General features: G+C 39.6%; 1 protein-coding gene across 1 annotated transcript in view; it reads right to left on the bottom strand.

Moving 5' to 3' along the window:
* RBM46 (RNA binding motif protein 46) overlaps positions 1–16,055 on the bottom strand; it is a gene marked incomplete at both ends in the record, with an annotated part of 109,654 nt that extends 93,599 nt beyond the window's left edge. The window contains 4 exons of the mRNA XM_079534640.1: positions 12,038–12,820; positions 13,246–13,713; positions 15,156–15,314; positions 15,989–16,055. Of these exons, the coding sequence (XP_079390766.1) occupies positions 12,038–12,820; positions 13,246–13,713; positions 15,156–15,314; positions 15,989–16,055 (1,477 nt within the window). The remainder of the gene's footprint in view (positions 1–12,037; positions 12,821–13,245; positions 13,714–15,155; positions 15,315–15,988) is intronic.
* Positions 16,056–16,276: the final 221 nt, after the last annotated feature.

The raw sequence follows: 16,276 nt of genomic DNA, 5'->3' as shown, positions 1-16,276 counted from the left end.
CCAGGAATGAAGTAATAATACCAAAACTAAATAGCTATTTTTTCTGTTACAAGTTGTTAGAAACAGTGGCCTTTCCTAAAGACAGTTATCTGGAGGAGAAATTGAGCATATTGATTAGAGCAGCTATTGTGGGTGTCCTGGAGCCCTGTGAAAGCCAGCAGTTAGGGAACCCAGCCCAGGAGCACCAGCACTGAGCTGGGTTTGCGCAGTCGTTGCCTTCTGTGGATGCTGCATCCCCATCTCAAATTCTCATTTCAGAAAGCTGTGCTTTGTTTCTGGGGTCTTTACCTCATCTACCTCTTCCTACCTAGATGCCAGTTAACCATAAACATTTGTATTCTTCACCTGTACTTCACTCTATTGTTTCCTCTTGCAGCCTCCTAATTAATTTTCTGTAGAATTTTGGCTGACGTGGCTTGAGTTTGTTTTCATACAGCCTCTGCTCCCTGAATCTCCCAGAACTAATGAAATAATTCTGAAAGTCACAACAGGTGTCATGTCAGGTGCTTGGTGAAGGCTGTTTGCACACTTGATTCTGCAAAGGTGCTCTTTCTAGCCCATTTACAGGACTGCAAAGCCAGTGGAAGCATTAATCTTTCACTCATATGTAGCACACTCTCACATCTTGTCCCCTGAAGATAAGCATTTTGCCCATGATCCCTCCCTAAGAGCAGTCCTTGAATGTTGAGGGGTAAAGTTAGTGTGCTACTGTCAATGGAGTGCTTTGGGTCCTTTCCATCAGGAGGCTACAACAGCATGCTGTGGATGCACAGTAGAAAATCCAGGTAATATCAAACCAGCAATAGGAGGCTAAGAAATAATTTTGCTCCCATTACATGCTCATAGTACCCAAACCACACACAGGTGAAGTAATAGGCAAAAAGATCTTGCAAGCATGTGATCAAGTAACTGTATCTTAATCACCAGCCAGTAAACTTACTTTCATCCTTTCTTTTGGTGCTACCACAGTAGCTGTTTAGATAAAATACACAGCTAGATCATATGGGACCATTTTTCCATTGGATAGGTATCATGTTGCCAAAGAGCATCATTAGAGTATGTACATGATGGATGTATCAAACTCTCCCTCTATAAAACACTGCTTGCAATGAAAAGAACTGAGACTGTATTTGATGCTTACGTCTGTAAATAGGCTTCCTATAGCACAGCAATGTTAAGAATATGAGAAAACAGAACCAGTGGCAGACACATCTGAGCTGGCCGAAGTCCACACACTAGTAGCACTGAATGTATAATTAGAGCAATATCCTGGTTGCTAATCATAAAAGCAACCCTAGAGCTGGACATACTCTACATGAAAATAATCTGGAAATCCACGAGTGTGTGCTGACAGTAAACAGCACAACTGAGAGCTGTCAACATTCTTCTAAGTAAAAAGAAATTCAAAACCTTTCAAAACATCCTTCATGCTTCTGTTCTGATTCTTTTAAAGAAAAGACAGTATGAGCTGACAATGAAAAAGCAGCAAGTAATTTCCACTTAAATACAGTAATAGACTGAAGGGTACTGTGGAAGAATAGTCAATGAAAGAAGAGAATGAAGGGAAATACACCAAGTTAAGGTCTACAGAATTATGCAGAAGCAATGAAGCAAGAAGAATCTAAAGAGAGCTGACGAGTAAGGGAGCACAGCTTGAGATAAAGCTTGTTAAGCTGCCCTGGAAATTAGGCCAAAACAAGTAGATGTTTCCTTTCTCAAGGCTTTTTTTTAATATATTGTTTTTTTGTATGGCTCACCAGTAACCCATCTGCAACCTCCTGCAACCTATACTCTTTCCTACAAGTCAGCATGTGTCAGTGGAAGCTGAAGTACCGTAACAGCTTTCTGAAGCCCCTCTTCTGCAGAAGGGCTCCCTCAGCTCATTTTGTTCATTTACACTTTGTCATCTGATGCTTCTGTCAGAAAAGGACTGAAAAGGTGGCTATCAACTATAAAAGAAACCTTTTCCTCTCACGGTCCTGGAGGAACAGGAAGGTAGGAACTCTTGTACTGTTATGGGAGGCTACGTTCCATGCCCTCCCTCGAGCACAGTTTTTGATTTGAGATGTCTGGAACTTAGAATTATAGCGGTCTTTCCAACCTTAATGATTCTAAATTCACCAAGTCCAACCACCAACCCACTTCCATCATGCCCAGAAACCACATCCCTCAGTGCCACATCCACATGATTCTTGAACACCCCCAGGGATGGTGACTTCACCACCTTGCTGGGTGTCCTTTTCCAATGCCTCACTACTCTTTCTAAGAAATTCTTCCTAATATCCAGCCTGATCAAACTTGCAGCAGGTCTGAATCCGTGGCCTTTCTTTGGTGCTTTTCCTGCAGCCTAAAGGGCTGAATTGCAGAACACTGAGCTAAACAAAAGGAAAAAAGATTCCGTTTAGAAGAATGAAGATCATGAAGAAAGCTCTGAAACATCACCAGGTTGAGTTTCTCAAGGAGGAAAGCAAAGATGATGAGATGCAGTGAATGTTTTACAGCTCTCCCGTGCACAGCTGGCTTAGCCACCACTGCAATCTCATGTGTTTGCCAGTAGTCTGTTTGTTTATTCCAGAGATGTCATTTTGCTTTCAGACTCATTGGCTTAAGCTGCCTTACTTCCTCTGAGTTGTGAGGAGCTATTATCTATCCAAGGGAGACAGAAAGGAGTGCTGAGGCATTTGAATTTTTTATCAGGACAGCTTTTTCAAAAAGAAGACAGCTTGTTTCCTGCAGCAGTCAGAAGATCGAGTGCCTGTTAATATTAGTTATGTTACACTGTTGATTAAACAGCTACTGCGTGTAATTACTGAAGTATGTTCAGTTATTCCTGAAATAGTGAATAAGTTAACCATTATTTGTCCTTCAATGTTGTAATGCATTTATGCCTTATCTACATTAAGATTGTTCAGGCAGGATATTATTTATAGTCAGACATTTGCTTATCCTAGCATTCTGAATCGTAAAAATCCAACAAGCTTAGCTATGAGGCAGCTATTCATGCAAATGCAATTAAAAATGTTTGCTGGTACTTAGATTTTTGCTCATAAATTCTTTCACGAACTTTCAAACAAGATAATAAAATTGCCCTGAGCTCTGCTGTTGCTCCTCTCCAGGCTGCTTGTAAACTCCTATTTGTTTAGATGCCTTCCCTACCTCTATCGGCTTCCTCTTTTTTTAGTTTCTTTCCCTCCTTTCCTTCTTCCCTCTTTTCTTTCTTTCTCCCTTTCCTTTCCCTCTTTATTCCTTCCCTTTTCCCCACTTCTTTTTCTTTCTTTCCTTCCCCTCCTGGGACAGGAGCAGCTCATGAGCTCTGTGATGCAGGTCCTACCAGAGCTAAATACAGTCCATCTTCACCTGCTTCACAGCTCACTAGGGTACCCCTGCAGTTTACTCATAGTGCTAAGTAGGTTTGAGTTTCCTGAGGAAGGGGAGCTCTCAAAGAGCTTTTATTTTATTTTATAAAAAATACCCTCCCTGTGAGAGAAACCAGGAGTTTTTGCAATGAAGTACTGCCTCTGTTCAAAGCTGGGCAGCCCTGATCCAAATTCTGTTGCAGTATTTGACACTGTGCAGACTTTGATACTTTTCTGGAAGATTAGGCATGTTACTGTACTTGCTCCAACTAAATTCACTGATGTGTATGTGTGTTGCTGGATGAACTGGGTAGTGAAGTTTTCTCTGGTTTTACTTCTGCACTTTGACAGCCTAAATGCTTGGATGGGATGAATAAACAAAACCAACACAATTTCAAGGTAGTTGAAAACAGTATGCTTTTCTGAAGAGAATAAACATAGTTAAAGTTTTCATAAATGTTAAAGAGGTGTGGGTAGCTTTCTCTCATGATTGTTGCTTTAGACAAGAGGTGGATTTTTCTTTTCCTTTCTCTAGTCAAAAAACAAACTTTTTTTTATCAGTGTTCCTCTGATCATAGTCTGTACTGTAAGACTTAAGGCACTGGTGCTCTCCACACCCATGAGAAAGCTTTTGCCACAGATGAGCTGTTGTACATTTTTCGACATACCTCCCACCTCTGTATAAAGATACTAACAACTAAACATCGTGGATTCTAGAATGTAAGCTTCAGCCTAAACCAACTGAAATGGGGCACTCTGACACCACTGTGTGGTCCTCATAATCTGTGTTATCCTGTAACATCTTGAGATGACCTTTTTGCACATACCTGATCCCTTCTTTGCCATTTAACTCCTTCTTAGTCAGATCCACTTCATTTCTGAAAGAGTTGTGACACCTCAGGACTGCCCAGGATCCAGGAGTTGCATCCTTCCTCTTGCATCCTGTCTTTCTAGAACCTCTGGAGCTCTTCTTTTTGGGATACTAATTTTGTCTTCATTAGAGTAACACTATCAGTATCACAGCCCAGAGGCAGACTTTATAGATCATATAGGGGTGAGACGTTTCTTTTTGTTTCTTAAGATGTTTCTTTTTCATTTGCTGTTGGCTTGACAAATACCCAATTTCCATTTGTTCAGAAAGCTGACCATTTTGGCTTCTCCTTACAAATCAATTCAGTGAATACCATTCCTGACACTCTAGTCCTCTGTTCTTCACTCAGACACTGTGACATCTCCAGCTCTGCAAGCATCATTTGACTTGCTATTTGTTTTTTATACTCTTAGTGCACACTTCCCTCTGCAGGAAAGTTGAAGTCAGTAGCAGCTGTAGCCTGTGGCAGCACTGTACAACCTGAAGTGTTAATTCCTACAGTTAAATCTACAGAAATGGGTACTTGATTATGGCTAGCTGCTCTTGTGTTATTGTCATGTTTTGAGTATTTCTCCATCAAGGTAATTCCAATGAGTTTCACAGATTTTCATTGGCTCTTGAGAGCAAATAAGTACCCTGCCAATATCCACACAGAATATTCTAGCTCTGGTCGAAACTGTTTATCAATATTAACCTCCTTGTGATGTTAGATGAGAGAGGCTGGGGGGAGGGAGAGAAAGAACACCCCTACGTCAGTAATACTCGGCCACAACTTTCTAAAGGAACTTGCCTTCCTACCTGAATTGTAACATACAGACCTGCCTCAGTGAGCTGCAAGTTGCCATTCTGAATGCTCCTGGCTCTTGCACTGGAAGCTTCTATCACTGTCGCAAAACAGTTGGCACAATCAGAAATTAAGTCCTGTGCCTGAATGACTTGCCCTCCCCATCTAAAAATGGCAACATTCTGCCTATCCACCACCAGCATAAAAGTACGGAGTATGATCACTAGAATTTGATCTGTAAAGACAGTACTGTACTCAAGGGGTATTGCTCTGTATTATTCACCTCTTTCAAGTCTAAAACTTTATCTGCTACCTTAGTTAAAAGCACCACTGCATTGTCAAATTGTGAGACTAGAACTGAGACAGTCTGCAAAAACGAGATAGTTCTTCTTGAAAATATACAGGTGCCCTCACGCTTCTTGAAATTTCACCCACCTCTGAGCAATACATAAGATATTCTTCCAATTCTATGCATGTATCTGCACTTGAGAGTCCTAAAAATTCTACCTGCTTTGTCGGTGGTTGTTCAATTATTCTGTGTGTTGCTTACATTTTTGTAGACAGAAAAGCCTCTGTACAAGACAGGGACAAAACTAGTAACAATTAAGCCCTTCTGCATGAAGGTCAAAGCTGTGTCAGTTGGATGGAACACTATTTAAGCAAAAACTAAGCTGCTACTGAAATATACTTGAATAATTTTTGCCAAATAATGGCTCTCCACTGCAGTTTTGCAGTAGCCTATGCCTGTATGGCCATGTAGTTTTGGAAAAGGCCAGCTCTCACTATATGTGCCACGCACCATTCCTGATACCCTGCTGGCATCTTTATGGCTTGAGTGCTCCTTTCACAAGGTGATGTAGGCTCTGCCCCCTGCAGATGTTACAGGTTTTAAGTTGCTTTAATACCAGTGTAGCCAGTGGTGTAGTAAGCAGGTCACGCTGTAGTGGAAATGCCAAGTCACAGTGTGAAGCAGTGATCGAGAACCTGGTGGGAAGGCAGGGCCAACCCAGGGCAGCTCAGGTGCATGCAGTGCACATGAGTGACTGGAAGGGGTGAAGGATGCTCTAAATGACTACTCTAAATTTTGTCTTGGCACTTTTGGCCTACTAGGGTTCTAATTGCAGGACACTTGCAGCTACCACTGCTAAACCATCATTTGTTTTTCTTCCCTCTCCTGTTAAGCTGAAGAACAAATAGCTTGAGGAGAAGTTTACCTGGTCATTATTGTTATGAACAGCAGCTGTATGAAACAAATCAGAGAAAAATGATACCTGTAAAACAACTGATTTCTTGAGTGCTGCTTTTACCTTAAGATTTTTAACCTAATGATCACCAGCTGCCTTGCTTTTTCATACCATTTTCTATTTGAAATAATGTTGTATGAGTTTAGCAATTCCCATCATTGGACAGTACACTGGCTGCTGGTGACAAATGGCCTTAGTTTTCCCCACACTAACAAAAAAAAAAAAACAAGGGTTGGGAGACTTAGGCTGCCCACAACCCAGTTGCTGCCCAGCACTGGCTTAACCACCTGTCCTCAATGCCACAAGGCTGTAATAATGCTTTTTAAAAGCAAACAGACGAAAAAAGTAAGATTAAGGATCAGTCTTTCTTACATAGGGCAAGTTTTTAAATGAAGTGAGCTTAGTATGAATGACATGCACACAACTTTGTTCTAAATGACCTCTACTTCCACAGGGCCTTTATTTGCTACAGCAAGCTTAAAGCAGGATGCTTCTATTATGGTTATGTGTATAAATATGCACAGCTCTGCTTTTTGTCACAATTCTTTTAGAAGCAATACATGGGATTTTACAAAAGGCTACTAGTCTCTGGTGAGACTTTTGTAAATATGGGAAATACACTCATGTTTTTAACACTAATTATGGAGACTGTTAGTGATGTACTCTAAACTTCCAAAACATGCTGAATGACAGCAACCAAGTGCTGCTGCTGCTTCAGCTGCTTTTCTTACAACTTTGTTCTGATCTGGAAAACAAAGACCAAACAACGACTTGTGGCTGAAGGCTGTGCATGGCTCACATTCTCCCAGTTCTTGTTCCACTGACGCATTTGGTCATGCTTGTGTACAGTCAAACTTACAAGAAATACTTCAAATAATTGTGAAGGTACCTGTCCACACTAGTAATGGTGGGAATTGCTGGCTTGCAGCAAACTTGATGTTTTTTTGGTGGGTTTTTTTGGCACCATAATCCTTCAAAATATGGGGCAAGTTACAATCCAAACAGCCCGAGGCTTCCTGCAGTACTGGCTAGCCCTTCACCCCTACCAGCCACAGACAATACCCAGATGAATATGCAGCTTCACTTTATTTGGGACAGAGCTCCCTCAATTAGCCAATAGCGCCATGTACACCCAAACTTCTGTAAGAAGGAGAGAACACTTTTATCAAGATCTTCTTGCACCTGTATTTTCGAGGTGTCTTTAAACATGCCTATTTGAAAACCTTGCAATAAAAACATGGAACTCAGAGCAGACCAAAAGAAAGCTCACTGCAGTAGTCTGCAAACTGCAATACTCAGGCTGAACGGCACAAGGACTTGGAAATTAGTTCTCCCATTCCTATCAGCATAATGCTGAGTTATTTTACCCAAACACTGTTGGTTTTATTTTTTTTTGTCTTGGTCTCAGGGGATTTAAATATGAGATAAAGCAAGCCTCCTCTTTCTTCCTCCCACATGAGCTTCGTAGGAAACAGTAAGCCACCGAATTCAACTTCATGTTCAGCAAAGCACTTCAAACTGGAGCCTCTGGCCAAAGTTTCAACTACAAAAAGCAAAGTGAATGCTACAGGGTCAGTTTGCAAATGTACTACGTGTAAAATTCTAGTATTCAAGTACACACACCAAATGCTAACAGCATGAATTTAATGTCCAAATTCAAATGAAGAAGTAAAACACAGTATTAAACATTAAAATTCACAACGCTTGTAACAACTATGTAGCTATCATTAAATATAAATAACATTTAGGTAGATCAAAAAAGGCAATATATTGATGAAACATCCAACTGTAATGTTTGACTGCATTAAGAAAAGTTATTCAACTTAAAGCACTCAATTGCATTGTTTTCTATCTACTTTTTTCCTCCAACCAGCTTTTCAAGTTACAAAAAAAGCTTACAACATTACTTGTACAGGTCGTGTCATTATATCCTTAGTCTTGATCAGGAGCTGAAAGCATTTACCCAGTTTTAAAGGAGACAGATCCACTTTTAAAACAAAGAAAAAGAAACAAAATTAATGACATCTCTTTAGAAGGAAACGTTTGTAGGAAATGTTCTTCCTATAAAATGTGCGCTGTTACAGAAGCAAATCTTTGTGTGGTATTTCATACTACAGCCACTAACAGAAATATCAGGAGTTGCTTTTGCTTGGAAAGGCAGCACTGGCAGCATTGGCTTTTAAATGTGTACTTAAGATTACTTGCAACACAATCTTAAAAAATACTCTGAATGAAATTCATAATACAAGGGGGCAGGAGTCATACTAAACTATTTCAACACTAAAAAGAGGCTACTGTTGTAGAAACTACTACAGGTAATGAAATCTTTTAAGCAATTACCTTTAAAACAAATTTAATCTAAGTAAAACAATTTTTTAACATTGAATTGCACTCATCTTCCAAAGTTTAAAACACGTCCTTTTGAAAAATCCTTCAGCAGGTAACATGAGATCTGAATTTCCAGTAATCACGCAGCAGTGTGGTATTTTTCCTTTCGTGGCAAGATTCAAAGTAACAACTACCAAATTTTTCAACTGCTCAACTCCAGGGCAATTCAAGCTGAGTTAGGTGTACAGCTGTCTGCAGAAGAGGAAAAAAGAGGGGGGGAGGAGAAGAAAAAGAGACAATTTCAGCAAGCATATTGCATTACCTATTCAAAGATGGACTTAAGATAAGGATGTAACAAAGCATTTGATGCCTCATCCCACTGCTGCATTCTTTCCTCTGCCCCCCAAGATCAATTGAAATCCTTAAGTAAGGTTTTCAGTCAACAGTTTAAGCAACATCAGATAGAACCTCACAGAAAACAGAATTATAAATTGAGAACTTAATCTCAGTTTCTTTTTCCCTTTCATTATGTAAGTTTCTAGCAAGCTTACTCCTGAAATAAAGTTCTTTGGTCCTGAAGACTTTCTCAGACTCTAACAAACAAGCTTTAAAATAGTGACCCTTTGCTTCACCTTCCCTGAAAGCAACGTATTAATGAAGACTATTTTAATACGTATATTAGACCCTTGTTTTACTACAGCTTAATTTGTTACATCTAACAGTCTGAGCAGCAGCCTTTCATATTAAGCCTTTTGACTGAGGTGTACATCTGCTACTAAGAACCAAGTTCTGCCAGACGTGCTTCGTAAACTGTCTTCAACACAATCAACTGACCAGAAAAGGGCACTAAACCCACTTCTAGTTTGAAGTGACTGACTCAATTCACTCAGCTTATTTTACATACACACATGGTCCAACCTCGTTCCGTCTTTCCTTTTCTCCCAGTTCTCCTACCTACCACAGGCTCAGATTTAAAAGTTTGCATTCCCTGACTGCAAGCAGCAGGACCAGAAAAATGATCTGATCTTCAGGACAAATCCTGGGTGAGTAAGATTAGAAGCTTCCAGCAGCAAAGTTAACATTAAGCACTGATTTAGCACTCCCTTATAAGCTTTTAAGTCCAGTCCCATGACACTAAACAGTAATCCCCATTTTAAAAATGAAAGAGGCCTCAGCAGTGACAGATATCCACACTTACTGAAATTCATTACTTAAATTTCTGCAAATCAGGGAAGGAATGCAGTATTTCTTTTACATGGAACTGGCTGCCCCGGGAAATAGTCCAAATAGCACTGCAATCAAACTCCAGTTCTTAATATAAATCTGAACCTAGAAGCTGGAACACTGAGTGATTCTAGGTATATAAAACATAATTCCTTTTTTGCCTGTATACATCATGACAATTGACACCATCAGGTGGGTCTATTTTAAAATAATGTAGTATCTATACACCCATAAAATAATACCCATGCAATTGCATGAACCAAACAGAAGCACAATTTCAGAGACAGCATACTAGAAAGATCTGCTCCATTTCCATACTGGAAAACATACTGCTCCATTTCTGAGGGAAATTTCTGCTAAAAGCTTGTGAACAGCACCAGGGTGTCAGGCAGCGTCGAGAGACCAATTTGAAGTGAGATTCAAAAACAACGGAAGACAATCTCATCACTTCTTCTACAGCACTCAATTTTCTTTCTGTTCTGTTCCCTTCTCCTCTCTGCACCGTGGAACAGTGAGGTGTCCCCTTCTGGAGCTTCAGCACATGGCCACGCTCCACTTCTTCCCTTCTCTCAACTGCACACCTACACTCATCATTTCCTCATATTTCAACAAACCCGATTTTCTGTTTTTAAACTTTCTTCCTCTGTTCATCTTTCAGTGAAACTCAAAGTCTGTGTTTTACTCGGGTCATTTTCAAAATATCCAGGTGACACCAAGTGGAAGGTTGTTGTACTGCTGTCTGTTCAGGACTACTGTATATGGCAACAAGCAAGTACAGTTACTTCAAAGCACAAATCCCTTTTTAAACAGTGCTTTGCACTAGGTACAGGAGATCACTCACGTAATTAGTGGGAGACTATCCAGATTTTAGGTATCTTGTAACGGTGCTGAATAAAAAAAAAAACCTGCTGTTTTACCTTACAGCAGAGTAAGAAGAGTTCAATACATACTTCTAATTTTTTTAAGCTTGTTTTCATTCTAGATTTGCCCACAGCTGTGAATAGTCATTCTCAGACCAACAGCCCCCTGTAGTTGTTCCTGCGATTCTTTCCCAGCTGAGTACAGGAGAGAAAAATCAGTTTGTAAGAGTAGCTGTAAGCCACAAGATGGGTAGATATGCATGGCCAAACACAGAATGTGAAGCTGCCACTGCTCTCGTTTAAAGAACAAGCTAAGCTCTCATCCCTATTTCCAGTTTAAAAATCTTCTTGCATTTGGGGTTACACAGGTTATAAAAGGTACAACTCTAAAAAGAAACAGGCACTAACGTTCACAAAACCTGGTGCAGCTTTTATAAAAACTTATAAATAAAATTTTAATGTTTTGTTATTAAAAATATATAATTCTCTTCACGTTGACCATCAGCCTCTTGGAGGTGACCAATTCATGCAAACTGAACAGATTGCTGCTGAAGTGAAGACAGTGCATTAGGCTTTGGGTTTCAGAGATTCCTTCTCTTCTAAGACCTTTTGGGCATGCAAAATCAAAGACAATGAGAAACAAGATTCTACACAATAAGAAAAGGATTGCTTTCATTTCACAGTCAAGTCTAAATTAAGTCTGCTACAAACTGCATTTAAAACAAGCAAACAAAAAAAAAACACCATTAAAAAAAAATCACTGCAGCACAAAGAAAATTCCAGAATAATTGCTTAGTGATAGTATTTGGAAGAAAAGAGTATCAACACTATTTTAACAGTTTGCTATCCAGCAGTAGCTTTTCCAACCCACTAAACAGGAGAGAAGAGGGGAAAAAATTGAGAGCGCAAGCAGGGGAGAGCAGAGGAATATAGCAGGTATGGCTGTTCAACAACCTTCAGATCTGTTTACCTAAGGTCTCAAATTCTGATTTCTTCTAGAATGAAGCTTGATCAAATGAAGACTACAACTACTAAATACCTAGAAATCAGTTCTGTGTTTTGGATGCTTCAGTATTACAGAAGAACTGAAAAATACCGGGCAAGAACTAGATGTCAAATGGAACATCTTACCTTATTCATTTCTACGGAGCAGCAGCAATGCTGTCAGCAATTTAGTGACCGCTTTCTCAGTTATGAAAAGCTTTTATCACAGGAGCTTATAATATCAAAAATGCCTTCTCATAGTAGGCACATTGACTTTAAGATAATAAATGTGAGCGAAGATATCCAAAAATAGATGCAGAGAACAATGTTAAATAAACTCTCCTAGCTTTGGTTCTTAGGAACTATTCAAAAGCACTTATGCTTACCTAGATGCAGAAGTGCCATCTGCGCTGCCAATTCCCTGGCATCTTCTAGTGTGGTACAGAGTTTGTGTGACATGAAGCAACTCTGCGAACCATCTGCAATACTCGGAAGAAGCACCTTGCACACCAAATGGATTTTCCCATCCTGACTTGTGGTTGAGTACAAGTAGTATTCTGGTGGTAACCAGTTATTTTTGTAGCAAAAGTAATCCAGACGCATCACAGCAGAACTGAAGTAACTGGATTTTAGAGAATACATGCTAATTGGAATAAGCTTTACTCCTGGAAGAAATGGGTATGGATACCATTCAAGTTCAGGAGAGCTCGGACTGTGCTGACCATTAAGGCTGAGAGAAAGACTTGCAGGTTTCTCTACGGATTTTTGGTGACTGTCTTCTCTGCTAGGAATTTCCATGAGATTCTCAGAACAGGGGCTTACATGACCATTGAGATGTTGCTTCCAAGTACTTTCTTTGTTAACTGGCTTCGCCAGAGTTACTTCAATGCTAGCTCCATCAATGCACTTTCCATTCATCACAGACATGGCAGCAACTGCATCCTCTCGGTTGTAGAAATGCACAAATGCATAGTCTCTCAACTTCTTTACACGTTCAACTACTCGTGGCTTGAACTTGTTGAATTCAGCTTTAATTGTGTCCTCCGTAGTAGAAATCATTAAGTTTCTTACATACAATACTTTAACTCTCCGCATTGTTTCTGCATCAACTTCTTTCTCTGGGCATGCCCAATCGACTTGAACTGCACGACCCCAGAGCTGGAACGTTCCTACAGCAAAGAAGGATAACATTAGTAAAAAAAGATGAAAATAACAATCATTCTTATACACTAGCTTTAGAAAAAGCAAACAAATATGATGTGTAACAAGTGGAACAGCAGCGTTTGTTGTCTGCGTGTACTTAAGCAAAATGTGTCAGTCTACTACCCGAAACAATGAATGAAGTAAGTGGCAAAATGCAACCTTACAACCCCTTGTGTGGATGGGAGTCACGCTGCCCAGTTTCCTTTTTAACTGCACCTTTACCTATTCCCTCCTCTTTCAATACTTTCAATCCCTTCTACTTCCCATTCCACAAATAAGCCCCTTCCAAAATGATATGCTTAAAATGGTTTTCTAAAAAGGGGCTCACATCCCTTCACCTCTACTCCCCAAAAACACCGTCCTCCAAAACTTTTCTTGAACACAGATTTACCTGGGAGTAGCCTCCTTCTAGCCATTGCAGCTGCTCTGTGGGACTCGTATTCTACAAAAGCAAATCCACGATTTTTACTTCTGTCTGTGGCATCTGGACAAACAATGACATCCACCACTCCTTCTGTAATTCTTTTCATTTCTTTTAGTATTTCTTCTTTCTTCTTTTCTCTTGGAATTGCTCCGATAAATAGTCTGCAGTTGTCCAAGCTTATGCAGACACCAATAAATCTCCCTGGACGAATTTCATAATTATTAAGAATCTTGATGGCTAGCTGGGCATCCTCTTTAGTAGTGTACATCACAAAAGCAAAACCTCGATTCTCACCACTGAATTCCATCATCAGCCTGAGCTCATAGATCTTTCCAGCTCTCTCGAAAAGAGGGACCAATTCATCTTCATAAATGTTACGAGGGATCTTACCCACAAAAACTTCACATCCACGAGGTGGTGGAGGACCTTTCCAACCTTAAAAAGTTCAGCAAAAAAATCTTAGGACAAGCATCACAGTCGCACCATCACACAACACACTTTGGCTATCAGTTGTTGGTTTTTAACTGCTGTATTTGTATCTTTTTAGATTTTGAAAGCTTAAATACTAATTGTGCTAACATTCATCTGCTTCTTTCCCTTGAACTTGTATGACAAGCCACTCAAACCAGCATTACTTAAAACAGCGTTTTAAATAGCAACAAGTCAGTTGCAAGAGTCTGCATTTAAATCATTTTTTACTTCTCAAAATTGCCTGATACATATTAATACATCAAATATAATTGCTAGAGAGAGAACTTGTTGTATTTTCTACTTGTAACATTTGGAGTTACAAACATTTACCTGCACTTCTTGCCCATTTTTTAGGAAGTTTTAGTCAGAGCCCCCAGTGCCTGTATTTTTTTTCCCCCAATGCCATTCAAAAGGTCTGAACATTTTGGTTCCACCTCCTCCGTTCATCCACTATAAAAAGACACACTACGAAGGTACAATATGGGACAATCTTTTTTTTTCAGTGGCCAAAAACCATGAGCATTTTTCCTCTTAAAAAGAGATCAGTTTTCACAGGTTGGAGCCAGATTCTCCAGGAAAAAAAGTAATAATACAAAGTTCCACAGAACAGATCCGTGCTTCTGGCCCTTCTGGTCCTCAAGGATATGCCTGAACATATGTGTATAGTCCGTAATTTACATCTCTGCCATACGCACTGATAGACATGTTCAATAATGCCATCCTAAACTAGAAATAAAGCCCAAATTCAGCATAAAAGATTATAACTATTTTAATAAGTTAAGGGTAGAAGTAGATAAACCCACCTTCCAGAGTTCTCAAGATCAAAAATAAAAAAGCCATCAAGTTCAACAGAGAAGTAGTGGACCAGAAAGCACATTCCTGACATACACAGAAATACAGCATAGCTATCCTTACAGAAAACATACTTCAATTTTATTACCTCAAAAAAATGCTTACCTGGTGGAGGCCCACCAAATTTTCTTTGCCCATTTTCTTGAATCATGGTGTATCCAGTCTTGTCTAGTAGGGCCAGTAAGGCAGCAGCCTGATTACCACCTCTCATTTTGCCAGATTCACTTGTTGCAGCTGAATTCTCCTCATTCATGTCTGCAACAGCTTCAATAGAACATTATGGATATTTCAACTCAGATACTTAAAAGCTGCTGTTTACATACAGAAGCCACAGGGGCACAGAAACACACACCATAGTTGGCTATTTCCTGTAGTTAAGGGTAGAAGTAGATAAACCCACCTCCCAGAGTTCTCAAGATCAAAAATAAAAAAGTCATCAGGTTCAACAGAGAAGTAGTGGACCAGAAAGTACATTCCTGACATACACAGAAATACAGCATAGCTATCCTTACAGAAAACATACTTCAATTTTATTACCTCAAAAAAATGCTTACCTGGTGGAGGCCCACCAAATTTTCTTTGCCCATTTCCTTGAATCATGTTGTATCCAGTCTTGTCTAGTAGGGCCAGTAAGGCAGCAGCCTGATTACCACCTCTCATTTTGCCAGATTCACTTGTTGCAGCTGAATTCTCCTCATTCATGTCTGCAACAGCTTCAATAGAACAGTATGGATATTTCAACTCAGATACTTAAAAGCTGCTGTTTACATACAGAAGCCACAGGGGCACAGAAACACACACCATAGTTGGCTATTTCCTGTGACTTCAATGAGCAGCATAAAGCTGCAATCCTATGTGCAACTGGTATCATCTATGTACTTGATTTCAAAACATAGTAGTGAACTATAACCAGCAACTATATATTCCATACTAAAGTTTTAATTTTATACAAGTCACATCACAGCTATTTTACAAATATGCTGTCTCTTCAAGTACAGTAATGGATTACTTCATAAAGCTTGTCTCAGTTGTACAGAGACCTAAATGCCATCTGCAGTGACAAAATCCACTCCCTTATCACTATATTTTACAGAAGCACCAGCGATTTTAAAACTGGATATAAGTCCAAAGAAAACTTCCAAAATGCATTATGTTAATTAATTTAAAGAATTCAAAGAACTTAGTGACAAAAATAATTTACATGAAATCAGTATTTAATAAAACTTGGTGGAACTGTCTGTCAAAACTAAGGAACTGGGATTATTCTACTTCTGAGTTCCTCGTTTTCATGCTTTTATCCACTTTCATGATGTTGGACTCGATGATCTCTGGAGGCCCCTTCCAACCCCTACGATTCTATGATTCTGTGAAAGCTAAGGAGCTTTACCAATAGAGTTGTTACTACTATGTCCACTATTTGATGGCATGTGAAGATCTCCTTTGGTTTCCGTCATCTAGGTCATAGGGAACAAATCAGACCGAGAAGCTTATACAGTAATTTGCGAACTTCTCTAGTCAATTAAAAAAAAAATAACCTTAAAGTCAGATTCCTTTTCAAGGCCTTTCTTTCTCTCCTTGCCCTGTTTTCTATTCCCAAATTTTCTGCCTTGAGGTCTGCAAGACTTAGACAATCTTCAACACTTCAACCCCTTGCCCAAGCGGCACATCCAAGCGT

Source organism: Tetrao urogallus (genome assembly GCF_951394365.1).
Source record: "Tetrao urogallus genome assembly, chromosome: 4".
Taxonomy (NCBI): Eukaryota; Metazoa; Chordata; class Aves; order Galliformes; family Phasianidae; genus Tetrao; species Tetrao urogallus.
Note: the sequence above shows the minus strand (reverse complement) of the source record. Positions and strands in the feature narration are given on the sequence as shown.